The 13,197-nt window shown below is 27.0% G+C and overlaps 1 protein-coding gene across 1 annotated transcript; it reads left to right on the top strand.

Annotated features, from left to right (window-relative positions):
• Window positions 1-4,134: 4,134 nt before the first annotated feature.
• On the top strand, window positions 4,135-6,097 carry LOC140879143 (uncharacterized). Its single transcript, XM_073282804.1, has 2 exons — window positions 4,135-4,900; window positions 4,983-6,097. The coding sequence occupies exons 1-2, from the start codon at window positions 4,135-4,137 to the stop codon at window positions 6,095-6,097; spliced, it is 1,881 nt and encodes a 626-aa protein (XP_073138905.1).
• The last annotated feature ends 7,100 nt before the right edge of the window (window positions 6,098-13,197 follow it).

The following is a 13,197-nucleotide window of genomic DNA, read 5'->3' as shown; positions in this document are numbered from 1 at the left end:
TTGTCAAATTTCAATATAACACACAATAAATGAAGACTAATTTAAAGCAATAAATAAACCTAAGAACAATATAGACAATACATAATTAAACTCTTTATTTTTAAGATATATTAGAATATTAGATTAAGATCATTTAAAATTGAAACAATGAGTTTGCCAAAAATATTTTTGGACAATTAATTTTTAAGATCATTTAAAATTGAAACAATGAGTTTGCCAAAAATAAAAACAATCAATTAAAGGACATCATTGTCAAATGTCAATATAACACACAATAAAATAAATAAACCTAAGGACAATATAAACAATACACAATTAAACTCTTTCTTTTTAAGATATAAATATTAGAATTAGATTAGATATGTATTGATTTCATTATATTTAATAAAGGTATATTAATCGTATATGGCGTGCATGCATGTATGGTGCGTGAATTATACAAAAGTTTTGTCTCAGTAGTGATCAATTAAACTACTCTTTTTGAAAAATAATTGTACTTTTCGTCTGGCTAGTGAATATTGAGATTACTCTGGTTAATGAATAGTTTTCAAAACTAATTTACCATATGCATGCATGATAAATCAAATCATCTTGTCAAACGAAATAAAGAAAAAAGATGAAGAAAAAAGCCAAAGTCTATTGACAAATAAATATGTACAAAAACTCTTATAAAACAGTCTAATATAAGTCATTTTTGTGAGTCAGATATCTGTCTGACCCGACTCATGTAAAAATATTATTTTTCATCAAATGTTCACCGAATTGACTCATTTCAACGAATATAGACGTGCGAATCCAGCTCAAAGAAGAACTACTCATTATTGTGATACAACAAATTATTACAAATTTGACCTAGAAAATAGCCATCACTCGCTATATATAAAATACATTCTTTAATTCAACACTACTACATCACTTATCTTTTCCATTTCTTGTTTATCAAAAGAGTCAGTAAAAGTATTTATGCACTATAGGTCTCCCATTGGAGGTCACTCTCCTAGATATATCGTAGTTATTGTTGTTGAACCTCACAACTGAATTTATTGTTTCTACAAGTTTTCCTTTCGTATTGAAAAGAATTTAATTCAATTGAGTTTATTCACTTATATAATTTGATTTTTCTTTTTTTCTTTTTAAATGCATGAATAAATTCAATTAGATACTCCTGTTTGGTACAGGTGATTACCTTAGGATTAGAAAATTGTCCAATGTTTGTCTGGTTGTTAAAGCAACATGTGATAACCATGCGCCCGTGATTGTGGCACTGTAGACTTAGAAAAAGGGCAGAATATAATCTTGAATTGGAGAAGGTATTCACAGTCCTATTTTAAACAGTACAAGAGATTGAGGGCTATTTTTACCTTTGTACCCTTTTACCTACCACATAAATCATAATAATATTTTTAATATGAGTAATTTTTTGTTTTAAGTCAATATGAGTAATAATAAACACGAAGCAATAAATTGATGGTCAATAGTAAAATAATAATAATAGCAATAGAAATTAAATAAATTATACAAAATAATTTAATAATAATATACGAAGAATAATAATTGTACATATAAAAAATAAATAATAAGAAATAACTTTATTATTTAAAAATATAAACAAAATTAGTGTGAAGAATAATAATAAGAAGTGTTAAATTAATTATAGAAAATATATTTTTGGTAACTATAAGAGCCATAAGAAAAAATTAACTTAATAACTGAAAGAAGTATAAACGTACAGTAAAATAATAATTATAATAAATCAAAAATAATAAATTATTAATATTTTTATCCGTATATTTGTTACTAATATTATTTTTTATTATAAATATATTTATATTTTATCTTTATTCCTATTATTCATTATGTATTTATTTTATTATTATTATTATTATTATTATTATTATTATTATTATTATTATTATATTATTATTATTATTATTATTATTATTATTATTATTATTATTCATTTTCTTCTTTACTATTATTATTTTAATAATATTTAAATTAACTAATTTTATCAGTAAAATTATAATTGATTTTAAATTTTATTTAACATTAAAATTAATATTCGAATTATTATTAATATTTTAATAATAATATAATTTAATTATAAATAAAATAATATTTATATTATTATTAAAATTAATTATTTTATTTTTTAATTAATAATTGTAATTATTTTTTGTGGTTTGTAAATTAAAAGTTGTGGCATTTTAATAATTAATAATGTTATCAAGTACCTTTATTTAAAATTAAAATTAATATTCAGATTATTATTACTATTCCCCAATAAATGCATATTTATATTATTATTAAATTTATTGATTTTAGATATTTTAATTAATATTTTAGTTATTTTTTAGAAAATAGTGAAAATGTAATGATTAATATAATAAATATAATTTATAATATAACGAATTTAATAATTAATTTTATTACTTTTCACCATATTTTAATTATCATTAATTATTAATGTATGAATTAATTAAATTTAATATTGTTACTAATTTTTATTTAAAATTATAATTAATATTCAAATTATTGAATAATTTTAATTATCAAAATAAATTCATATTAATATTATTATTAAATTTATTATTTTCTTATTTAAAAATTATTATTATTTTCTATATTTTGATTAATATTTTTCGTTATTTTTGTGGTTTGAATTTAAAATTAATGAAAATTTAATCATTAATATAATATTTAATTTTTATTTATAATGATAAGGATAAAAAAGTAATTTTTCAATTTAACATTATTCCAATCCTAATATTAATCATTCAAGTCAAACACATTATTATTTATTTCAATCCTATCAAATTCATCCAATTATCCCAATATACTTTATCCATACATTATCATATCCATTGAACCAAGCGGATACAGTCTACTTTTATTATAAGTGATACGGACACAAATGATCAAGGTAATTTCGTCTAGCTAGGTCAAAAAAAGAAAAGAAAAGTAAAAGAGGTGCATTATGAACGTAAACTATACAAAAGCATATTTTCCAAAGTGAATAATAATCATAAAGAATAAAAGTTCAACAAGATTTCAGTAAAAAATATATCAAAAGAAAAGTTAAAGACATGCATTGCAAGAAAAGAATATTTATTTTTAATTTCTAAAAAAATAAGTGAGTATGGCAATATATATGTATTTATTTCAAAATATGTACATATAATAAATTATATTAACGGTACATGTCAGGCATGTATGGTGCGTGAATTATGCAAAAGTTGTCTTGTAGCGCTACTCTTTTTGAAACTAATGATAAAAGTTATTCCTGATAGTGAATAGTTTAAAAAACTAATTTACAATATGCATGCATGATAAAAATATTTCAACGAGAAAAAAAAAATTAGGGATCGAATATAGTTTTTTTTTTTTTTGCATTAAGTTGTTTATGTTTTGATTTTGGTCTATTAATTTTTTAAATTTTGGTTTTGGTATACTGAATTTTAATTTTTAGTGATTTTGGTTCAACGGCACACGTGTCAGCTAGACATTGGCACACATCAGTGTTTTCTGAGTAACGTACGCCAATGTCCAGATGAAACTTATGCAGTTGGACTACTAAATCATTATTACCCAAAACAATAATTATTACCTAGCTAGCTACTAAATCAAATCATATTGTCAATAACGAAATAAAGGCAAAATAAAAAAGGCAAAATAATGTTAAAAAAAAAAAGAAATAACGGCAAAATAAAAAAATTAAATTAATATATTGATTGATAAATAAATAAATACCTACAAAAACTCTTATAAAATAGACGAATCTCCACCTGACCCGATCCATATAAAAAATATATTTTTTATATTAAAAATATTATTATTTAATTACGAATATGAATTCAATCGATTTATTTCATTAATATGGAGAATATATACTCATAAATATAAATATAAATACAAATACGATAGATAAATTTTTACAAATAATATTTGACCAACAAGATGCCCATTACTCATTATATATAGAAATAGAATACATGCATGTCTTTAATTAATTCCTACTACATCACCTATCTATTCCTTTCTTCTTTAACAAAAGAGTACTATTTCTGCTCTATCAATATTAGATCAAATTAAGCATTACAGTTCCACAGACACCTCATATTGTATATACAAACGATGAGCAGTACCACGGGAGAGCACATTTTAGTAAGTTTCAGCCACGAACATCCGTTGATATTCCACGACGAGGAGAATCTTGATTCTGACGATGTCAAACCAAGATGTTGTACTATCTGCGGGATGATGATTTTTATGGGCTCATACTACATTTGCATGAGCCGCATCGAGCATGATGGTTGCGATTTCATCGTGCACGAACAATGTGCCCGTCTACCCCTCACATTAGTCACGACTTTGGGGCGTCGTATTGAGTACAAGTTTGAACTCCGTGGTCCTAATGACTCAGCTACAGTGAATGAGAAATGCTTAAAATGTGGCCAATCATTCAAGAATAATTACACCTACTCGAGTAGGCTTGGCCATATCCACCCTTTTTGCAGTGATGTGCCAATCTTGGAAGCAACGAAACACAGAAGCCATGAGCATCCATTGGTTCCCACGCGTAGGGAAATTTGTGGCGTGTGTGATGCCTGTGGGGAAGAAGAAAGAGGAATATTCCTCTCATGCCAAACTTGTGATTACTGGATTTCTCAGGATTGTGCTATACTTCCACCGGTCGCTAAACACGCCTCTCATTCTCATCCACTCGTTCGATTTTATGCTAACTTTTATATCGGGATGCCACGGAGGTACTTCAATACTCAAGATTGTGAAATCTGTGAATGTGATATAGGTTTGAAAAGCTTTTATAGCTGCCAAGGCTGCGGATACTTCGTTCATCTCAAATGTATTAAATCGTCGATCAAGAATATTACACCCCAAGGTAAGTGTGTACATGAATTATGTTTAAGTATATATTCAATGAACTGAAGTTTTGGCATATATATTATATACCTCCTCCTCAGATTGGACTAGATTGATAGTGCAATTGCCACCGGCTAAAGAGAGCGCTTTTTCGCGTTTTTTTGCCAATCTTGAACAAGATCATGAGGAAGTTGATGCTACAAGCACGAGTATCATACAGTCAAGACCGGAGGAAATCCACGAGCATCCATTGATCTTTAATGAAGTTGTTGATAGTCTAGTAGCATGGGAATCGAAGCTATTGTGCAATGCATGCATTAATCCCATTGATTCAAGTACTTCTCCCTATTACAGTTGTAGTGTAGCTCAATGCCATTTCCTTTTGCATGACTTCTGTGCAAAGCTACCTTCTAGACCTATTATTTATTTCAGACCACTGTTTCTATTCACAAAGTTTAAGGAATTCTTTTCTGTGTTCCATTGTAGCCATTGCGCATATGAGTGTAACGGATTTGGATATTCTGTGGATGGCTTCCATTGTGATGTGGAGTGCGCTTCGGCGCCAAGAATCATCAAACACGACTCACACAAGAACCACTATCTTCATCTAACAGGAAATGCATTAGATTACAATTCCATTTTCATGAGCTGTTGTAATCATGAGCAAAATAGGTTCAGTAATCTCTATTACAGATGTACCACTTGTCTTGCTTTCAAGATACACTTTCGTTGTGCGATAATGCCTCGACAAGTTGGACATAAATATGACAAGCATCCCCTTCAGCTCATCGCCGATGGCGGAAACCTCGTTGGCCTCTCCATGGAATATTTGGAAAACTGTGGCTTCTGTGAGGTCTGTGAAAACCCTATGGATCCAAGCATCTGGTTCTACTATTGCTCCGAATGCGACCAATATTTTCACGTGAATTGCATTCCGTCGGTTGGGAAGTTGTCAAAAATAAAGTTTGGTGGGACTCTTGATCGTGTTGGCTGCCATGATCATCCCGTCACAAGTGTTCGAATGCTCACTATAGGAAGTCAAAAATGCACATACTGCAACAAAATAATACAAGGTTTTCAGGATGACTACTGGGCTTTTCATTGTGAATCCTGCAATGTTTGGATTCATAAGAAATGTGCACAGAAAGCGGAGAATCTCTCAAGAGAAAAATCGAAACTGGAATTGAAATCTGGGTCTGAATCGGAATCGGAATAGAAACCAGATTCGGATTTTGAATCGGAATTCGAATCAAAATCTGATTCGGAATCGGATCGGAAGTCTACTCTTCCTAGAATCATGAGTTGTATGGGACATTTTGATTCACTATATATTACTAGAAAAAAAGCACTCGTATCAGAATTGTTTATAGTCAATTCAATCAAATATTATATTAATAATTGAATATTTGAATTTCACGATTAATATTCAATTAAATTTACTTATAATTGGTCAAATATGAATAGAAAATTATATTGATTAGTATTGGGTTATTGCAATATATAATACGATGAAACAATATTTTATTATAGAGAAACTTTATACAACCGAACATACTCTATAATTAACTCGTTTTTTAAATCAAACACTCATCTAAAAGAGTGAATAAAAAGACAAAGTTTTACAATTTTGAATTGACAATTTTGTTCTTCTATTCCACATTTTATGTAAGGTTATATAAATATATAGAGATATAAAAGTAAATAGTCCAATTTTAGGTAGGGCATGAGAGTAAATATATATTTTTATCCATTAAATATAAATATATTTATGTTATATACATTTATGACTATAACTATTGCAGTTTGTGGGTCGGTTGACCCATTGAACAACTATTACTATATTTAATTTTTTTAAATTTGATGATATATAATTAAAAAAATAATTCGAAAAAAGATTTCGATGACTTACCTTTAAATATTTTATCTTTTTAATTTTCCATTTATATATTTTTAGTGTAATTAGGCATCAATGTATTTTATATGAACATCTACGAGAAAAAAAAAATTAACTTATCTAAAAGTGTAAATACAAAAACATAATTTTAAAATTGTGAATTAACAATTTTGTCATTTTATTCCATATTTTATGTAAGGTTACATAAATAATATGTATGTATAATAATAATAATAAAAAAAAAAAAGGAATCGATGATTTATCTTTAAATGCTTTACTTTTAAAATTTTCATTTATAACTGTTAAAGTCCTTGTGTTTTCAAATTTTGAACATAAATACTCATGAAAACATGTACGAATAAGGGGATTGAATTGCTCAAATTTGAAAACATGGGATGTATGTGCTCAAGATTTGAAAACACAAGGAGTTAATAGATAATTCATTTTTCATAAGGGGTTTTTAGTAATCTTGGGATGTCACAAGATTATGTATGCAATTATCTCATATGAAAATATAGAGCCAAAATCATAATGTGAAAAAATAAACGGACCAAAATTGAAATTTTTTCTTTATTTTTCCATAATAATTATTTATTTATTTATTTATATTGATGAATGTAATTTATAATATTTAATTTTTTTAAATTTCAAATTAACTATAAATTTTATATTTTATTTTGCCTTAATTTTTTACACTCATTTTCCATCAATTGTTTATGCAATTATTTATCGACAAAAAATTACTTCTTCAATTAAATTTTTTATTTTTATTCATACTTTTAAAGATATTATTAAATATTAATGATTTTTTTTCATAGTTTCATTGAAAATATTTTTTAATTTTTCAAACATATATTCACTTTATATATCAATTTTTAGATTTTTAAAGTAATAGAAAAAATATACAATCTAAGGGAAAAATAGAAATCCATAGTGAAAAAATAGTCATTCTATTTACACTTTATTTATAACAAAATAAATATATATTATCTTGAATAATTTTAAGGAATACATATTTTATTTTCCAACATCTAATAGTTTTATGTTAATTGTTTTTCAATTTTCCTAAGAATTATGGTTCAATAAAATGTTATATCTCTAATGTATTTTTATTATCAAATATCTATTCAATTTTTACGTATCATTGTTTTCAAATTTTTTTATAAGTATGTCATAACCAAATTTTATTTTCTATTCATTTTTTTTAAATAAACCATTTTGATATATACTCTTTTGTTTTAAATTTTGTTTTCTTAAATTCATAAAAAAATAATTCAAACCAATTCATTGAAATTGAATTTTTATAGTTAAATAAGAGGCCATTACACAATATATTTTTAATAACAAATAAATTCTATGAAAATAATTTATTCTTTTATTGAACTTTAATAGTATATGATTAACTTTATAAATGATATATGATATTTGAAAAAATAAATTAAAATATTTTTTTTAAAGAGTTCAAAAAATATTATATTATTTTTTATTTTCTTTCTAATATATATGCTTTTATTAGCATATTAAATTATGTAACTTATTCTTCATAACATTTATGGTGATTTTCTATATCCATATATTATATTAAACACAAATTTTGCAGAAGTGAAAATATTTATTATAAATTTTTAATGATCAGTTATTTTTATTGTGATAGTACAAAAAATATGTGAATTCTTTCTATTGCTATATTTGTTACAATCTATATGTAATTCATTATCTATTTCAATATGATTAATTTTTCATACTAAAAATAATTGTATTTTTATTAGTATCAAGACAAAAAATAAAATTATTCATTTATAAAATTCAAAGTTAGTTTATAATAAAAAATAGATAGTAGAAAGACATTATTTTATAATTTTCTTCTCATTGTTATTTTTTTAAGAATGAATTTAGGAATATGATGACAACCATGAAAATGTTGTATTCAATGGGTAAAATAATAAATAAATAAATAAATAAATGCACCAATTAAATGAATAAGCAACACATTGATTTCTAAAATTTCATATCCCAAATTTGACCCTAAATTTTACACCATTTTTTTACTCATGCTCGTGCAATTAATATCAATCATTCATATTTTTTGAACAATATAGTAAATACACAATGCAAAAATTTTGCCCTCTATTTATACTTTTATAGTAGGAATATATTAGTGTGATTTTTCTATTATTTATCTACTAGATTCTCCTTGGGCCTTATGTTTATTTTTTTGGTTAAGAATATGTGTATATTTTGTCGTCGTCTATTGGTGGTCATTTTCTAGCCATAGTTTGGTGCAATGAATTACAGGATGGTAGATTTGTTATCTTATTCTATCTCATATTCGGTTCACAGTTTTCAAGCCCGAATTCAATCCTATGCCCGACGATAAACACCATTTTTTTGGTTTAGATCTGATTATCTAATATTCTAATCTAATCTAATCTAATATTCGAATATATCTTAATAAGTATAATGTCCACTTTGTCTTTGTGTCAATGTTAAAAAGTTGAGAGTTTAATTGTGTTATTCTCATTTTCTCCTTGTGTCAACATTAAATTAAAGAAGGTTAATTGATTCTGAGTCAACATATTATGTTAAACTGTGGATTTTGATTTGGGATTTTTTGATTTCTCTCAAAATTATTGATTATTGGATTTATATTGTGTTCTTGTGAATAATCTGATCAATTATTTAATTGAATTTTAATTGATTCTGAGTCGACATATTAGGAATTGATTTTGATCGCTCCAATAATTGACATATGGTTAAATCGACTAGAAATAATATTCGGTTTCAGTATGCGATTTTAGGTGAAAACTGAATTATCATAATTCTTAATGCATTTGAATTTTATTAGAATTATGAAAATTAATCCGTCAATATTTGAATAGGTTTAACTGTTCTAGAAATAAACTGTTAAATAAATTAAGAGAATTTGCCGTGATTTAATATTAAATCTGGATCTTAGATCTGCCACTTGTTTGCATGATTTGTTCGGTATCTGCGTGTGTCTTGGTTGTCTCATTTAAATTAATTTTATCTTCAGCCATTTTAATTCTTATTTCTTAGGCAGTTTTTATTTTAAAGTCTTAGGTTGTGCTTGGATCAAGGTATTTGGATTTGAGAGAGGATTTCAAATCAATGGATTTTTAAATCCAATGATTTGAATTCTTTTTTTATTAAATCTCTTGCTTGGAATAAGATAAAATTTCAAAGTGAAATTTTAAATCTATTAATTAGAAATATGTTGCTTGGCTAAAAAATTTAAAAATTTCAAATCTTAGAAAAGTCTAATATGTTATTCTTTATTTATTTATATATTTTGAAATTAAAATTAGTATTATAATTAAAAAATAACCGTGTTCAATTTTAAATAATATAAAGTTAAATTTTATTTATTTTAATTGAATTAAATACTAAATTTACATAAATAAACTATAAACTAAATATTTATGTTTTTTTTTAAAAAAACAAATATATAACTTATTATAATATTAAATTTCAATTTCTTTTTCATCATAGACTCTAGTAACATATAAAATATTTTTCGTGCAATATCTCTACATTAAAATAAAATTTTAGTAACATATATTAATCAAAAAAATATATTAACACATATCCAATATTAAAAAAATATATTTTGAAATTAAAATAAGTATTACGATAACATAGTAACCATATCCAACTCAAAATAAAATAAAGTTCATGCCTTATTTATTTAAATAGACAAGAACATTTATATAAATAAATGTCCAACAAAGTATTAATATTTTTCTCACAAAGAAAACATATAAAATAAATGTAGCATTCATCCTCATAAGCTAAAAATATCAAATCCAAATTCTAGAACATTCATGAGTAGTAAGTCGTAACACTAAAACATCAACAAAAAAACATCTCATCTTTAACTTGTTAGTTTCTAAACAAAATTCTCTCTCTTTTTTCCGAAGATCAGAAAATGACGACGAACCTCGCGACAGGCGGCGGCGGAGAGAATTCCGGCGAGTCTGATGATGGGTCGAGAGCCCGCTATGGAGATCGGTTGGAGAATATCGACGGCGGCGGAGTGAGCGGGATTGAAGAGGAGTTTTCAATCGATTTTCAGAAGCAACAGGAAGATGAGTAATCTGGATGCGTTGATTTGGGCTATGAAGAACACTGTCTTCTCCTCTTCCAATGTTGTTTTCCTCATTCATGTCTTTCCCGAGACCAAGTTCATTCCTTCTCCATGTAAGAATCCTAAGAACACAAAAGATATATATATATATATATATATATATATATATAGCATTATAACAAAATATAAACCAATAATATATTCACAAACTGAAATCTTGGAACCACTCCTCTCCTTATAACATCACTCCAAAATAGAGATGAAGCTTTACCTTTCACACAAACTCAAATTCGCATATATTTATATCAAAGAATCATAGCTACTAAGATCCAAAAAAAAGTCCCAAGAGGCCAAGACACAAAGAATAATAGCTACTAGTATTTTTAGTTGGATCTAAGAATAACTATTTTTATCACTATACCATGTGTCATACTCTAATATGAGTTGACTCTCTCAAGCAATATCCACTAACGTTGGTAACCATCAATGAATATTGAGGGGTCTAATTGTTGTCCTCTCATTGAGAGAATCTCACATAGGATGAGCTTGGAAAAGGATTATCATTGGTCAGGGCTAGTAATGCAGCCCCTGTTTCGCATTCCAGTCTAGTTTAAGGTAATATAAGTGTATGGACCATAGTGCATCAGCTTCTCAAGGGGTAGTTAAGAAAATGAAATATAGCACTGTAGGCAAATGAAATACATATCAACTTGATGGGATTTAGTTGTTCATAGTGCATCAGCCCCTGTTTTGCGGTCTGAAAGAAAAATGCACAGAAGAATACATATCACGCATCCGAAACTCGTTTCGGGTAAATGGCTATGCGGGCTTTGTTCAGAAGCAATGGAAGAACAAGTGAACCGAAAGCCAGTTGCCATTGAAGATGCTATAAACACTCACACAAATTTTGTGCAAGAATTCAATGGTACTATTAGACATAATCCTAAGCTCTCAATGACATGGGCTATGAGGAATATTGCTCAGAGAAGTTGTGAAAATCGACAAAAAAAACTTTCCTAGAACAAATTAACATAATTAGAAGTTCGTTCATTCGTTCGTTCTTTCTTTCTTTCTGTTTTTTCTAACAATCAGAGCTCTAGTTCTGATCCAAGAATATATCTTAATGTAAAGGATTTCGAACGTGAAATTAACTGCACTTGTACTAAAAGCAATATACACTACAACAAATATGCTAATTAACCACACTAAAAAGACAACGGTTTTATACACAAACTGTTGTCCTTTAACAACGGTTTTTACAACCGTTGTCGTTGACCGTATTTTTAATGAAAAAGACAACGGTTTTTAAAAATCTATTGTCTTATATGTGTCAAAGACAACGGTTTTTAAAAACCGTTGTCTATGAGCGGGTTTTTTATGGCCTACGACAACGGTTTGTTTATACCGTTGTCTTTTTCTATTGTTTTATGTAGTCTAAGACAACACTTTTGTCAAACCGTTGTCTTTTCTTTTTTGTTTTTTTAATAAAAATATACATATAATTATATATATATATTTAATAATAATAATAATAATAATAATAATAATAATAATAATAATAATAGGCTACCCGCTTCTTTAAGTCTTTAACACAAGAAAGAACAAAAGAAAGAAAACGCAAACTCCAAACCCTAAGCTCCAACCCGTCGCCTTCAACCCAGCTCAACTCCGGCGCCGTAGCCGCCGATCGAGCGCCGAAAACAGGTCGTTCGACCTCATTTCAGCTAGCCCAAGCCTTAACAACTCCAATGGTGACTTGAATCTCGAGTTTACAACTTGAATCTCGATGCTATCCTGTCGCGACCATCACTGTACGTGTAAGTTTTGTTGCTTCATTCTCTTGCTTCGTGGTCTTTTAGTAGATCGATGTTGTGGTTTAGCTTTACTGTTGTTTGGGCTTTCAGTGAATGGGTGGATTAAATATTGGATACTGGGATTTTGTTGCTATGCTTTTTTCGAGTTATATGAACTTTAAGAACTGGTTGACGTGCAAGGTCAATGGATTCTGATCCTGTTTGTTTTTAATTCCCCATGCCTCGAAGAAATGATAATGAGTATTTTCTTAGAAAAGTAGCTTTTTGAATGAGCTGTCTAATTCTATCTCTTATATATGAGTAAATCTCAATGATATGGTTAATAGTTTCCAACAAATGATGTTTATTTGAATGGAAATTTTATGGATTATTACCAATAAATTATTATGTCCATCTTGAACTTACACGTACATTGATGACTAAATCTCAATGATATGGTTAATAGTTTCCTACAGCCAGATTGAACTTTGATTCTGATTTGGTTGTTTCAATTCAACAGATGT

Source organism: Henckelia pumila, chromosome 2 (genome assembly GCF_033568475.1).
Source record: "Henckelia pumila isolate YLH828 chromosome 2, ASM3356847v2, whole genome shotgun sequence".
Lineage (NCBI taxonomy): Eukaryota > Viridiplantae > Streptophyta > Magnoliopsida > Lamiales > Gesneriaceae > Henckelia > Henckelia pumila.
This window is presented reverse-complemented; position numbering and strand designations above follow the sequence as displayed.

Bases quoted from the DNA above. Each gene is read 5' to 3' on its own strand.
- LOC140879143 (XM_073282804.1), top strand. From the start codon at position 4,135: ATGAGCAGTACCACGGGAGAGCACATTTTAGTAAGTTTCAGCCACGAA. The intron at 4,901-4,982 runs GTAAGTGTGTAC...CCTCCTCCTCAG, and splicing joins CAAGAATATTACACCCCAAG to ATTGGACTAGATTGATAGTG.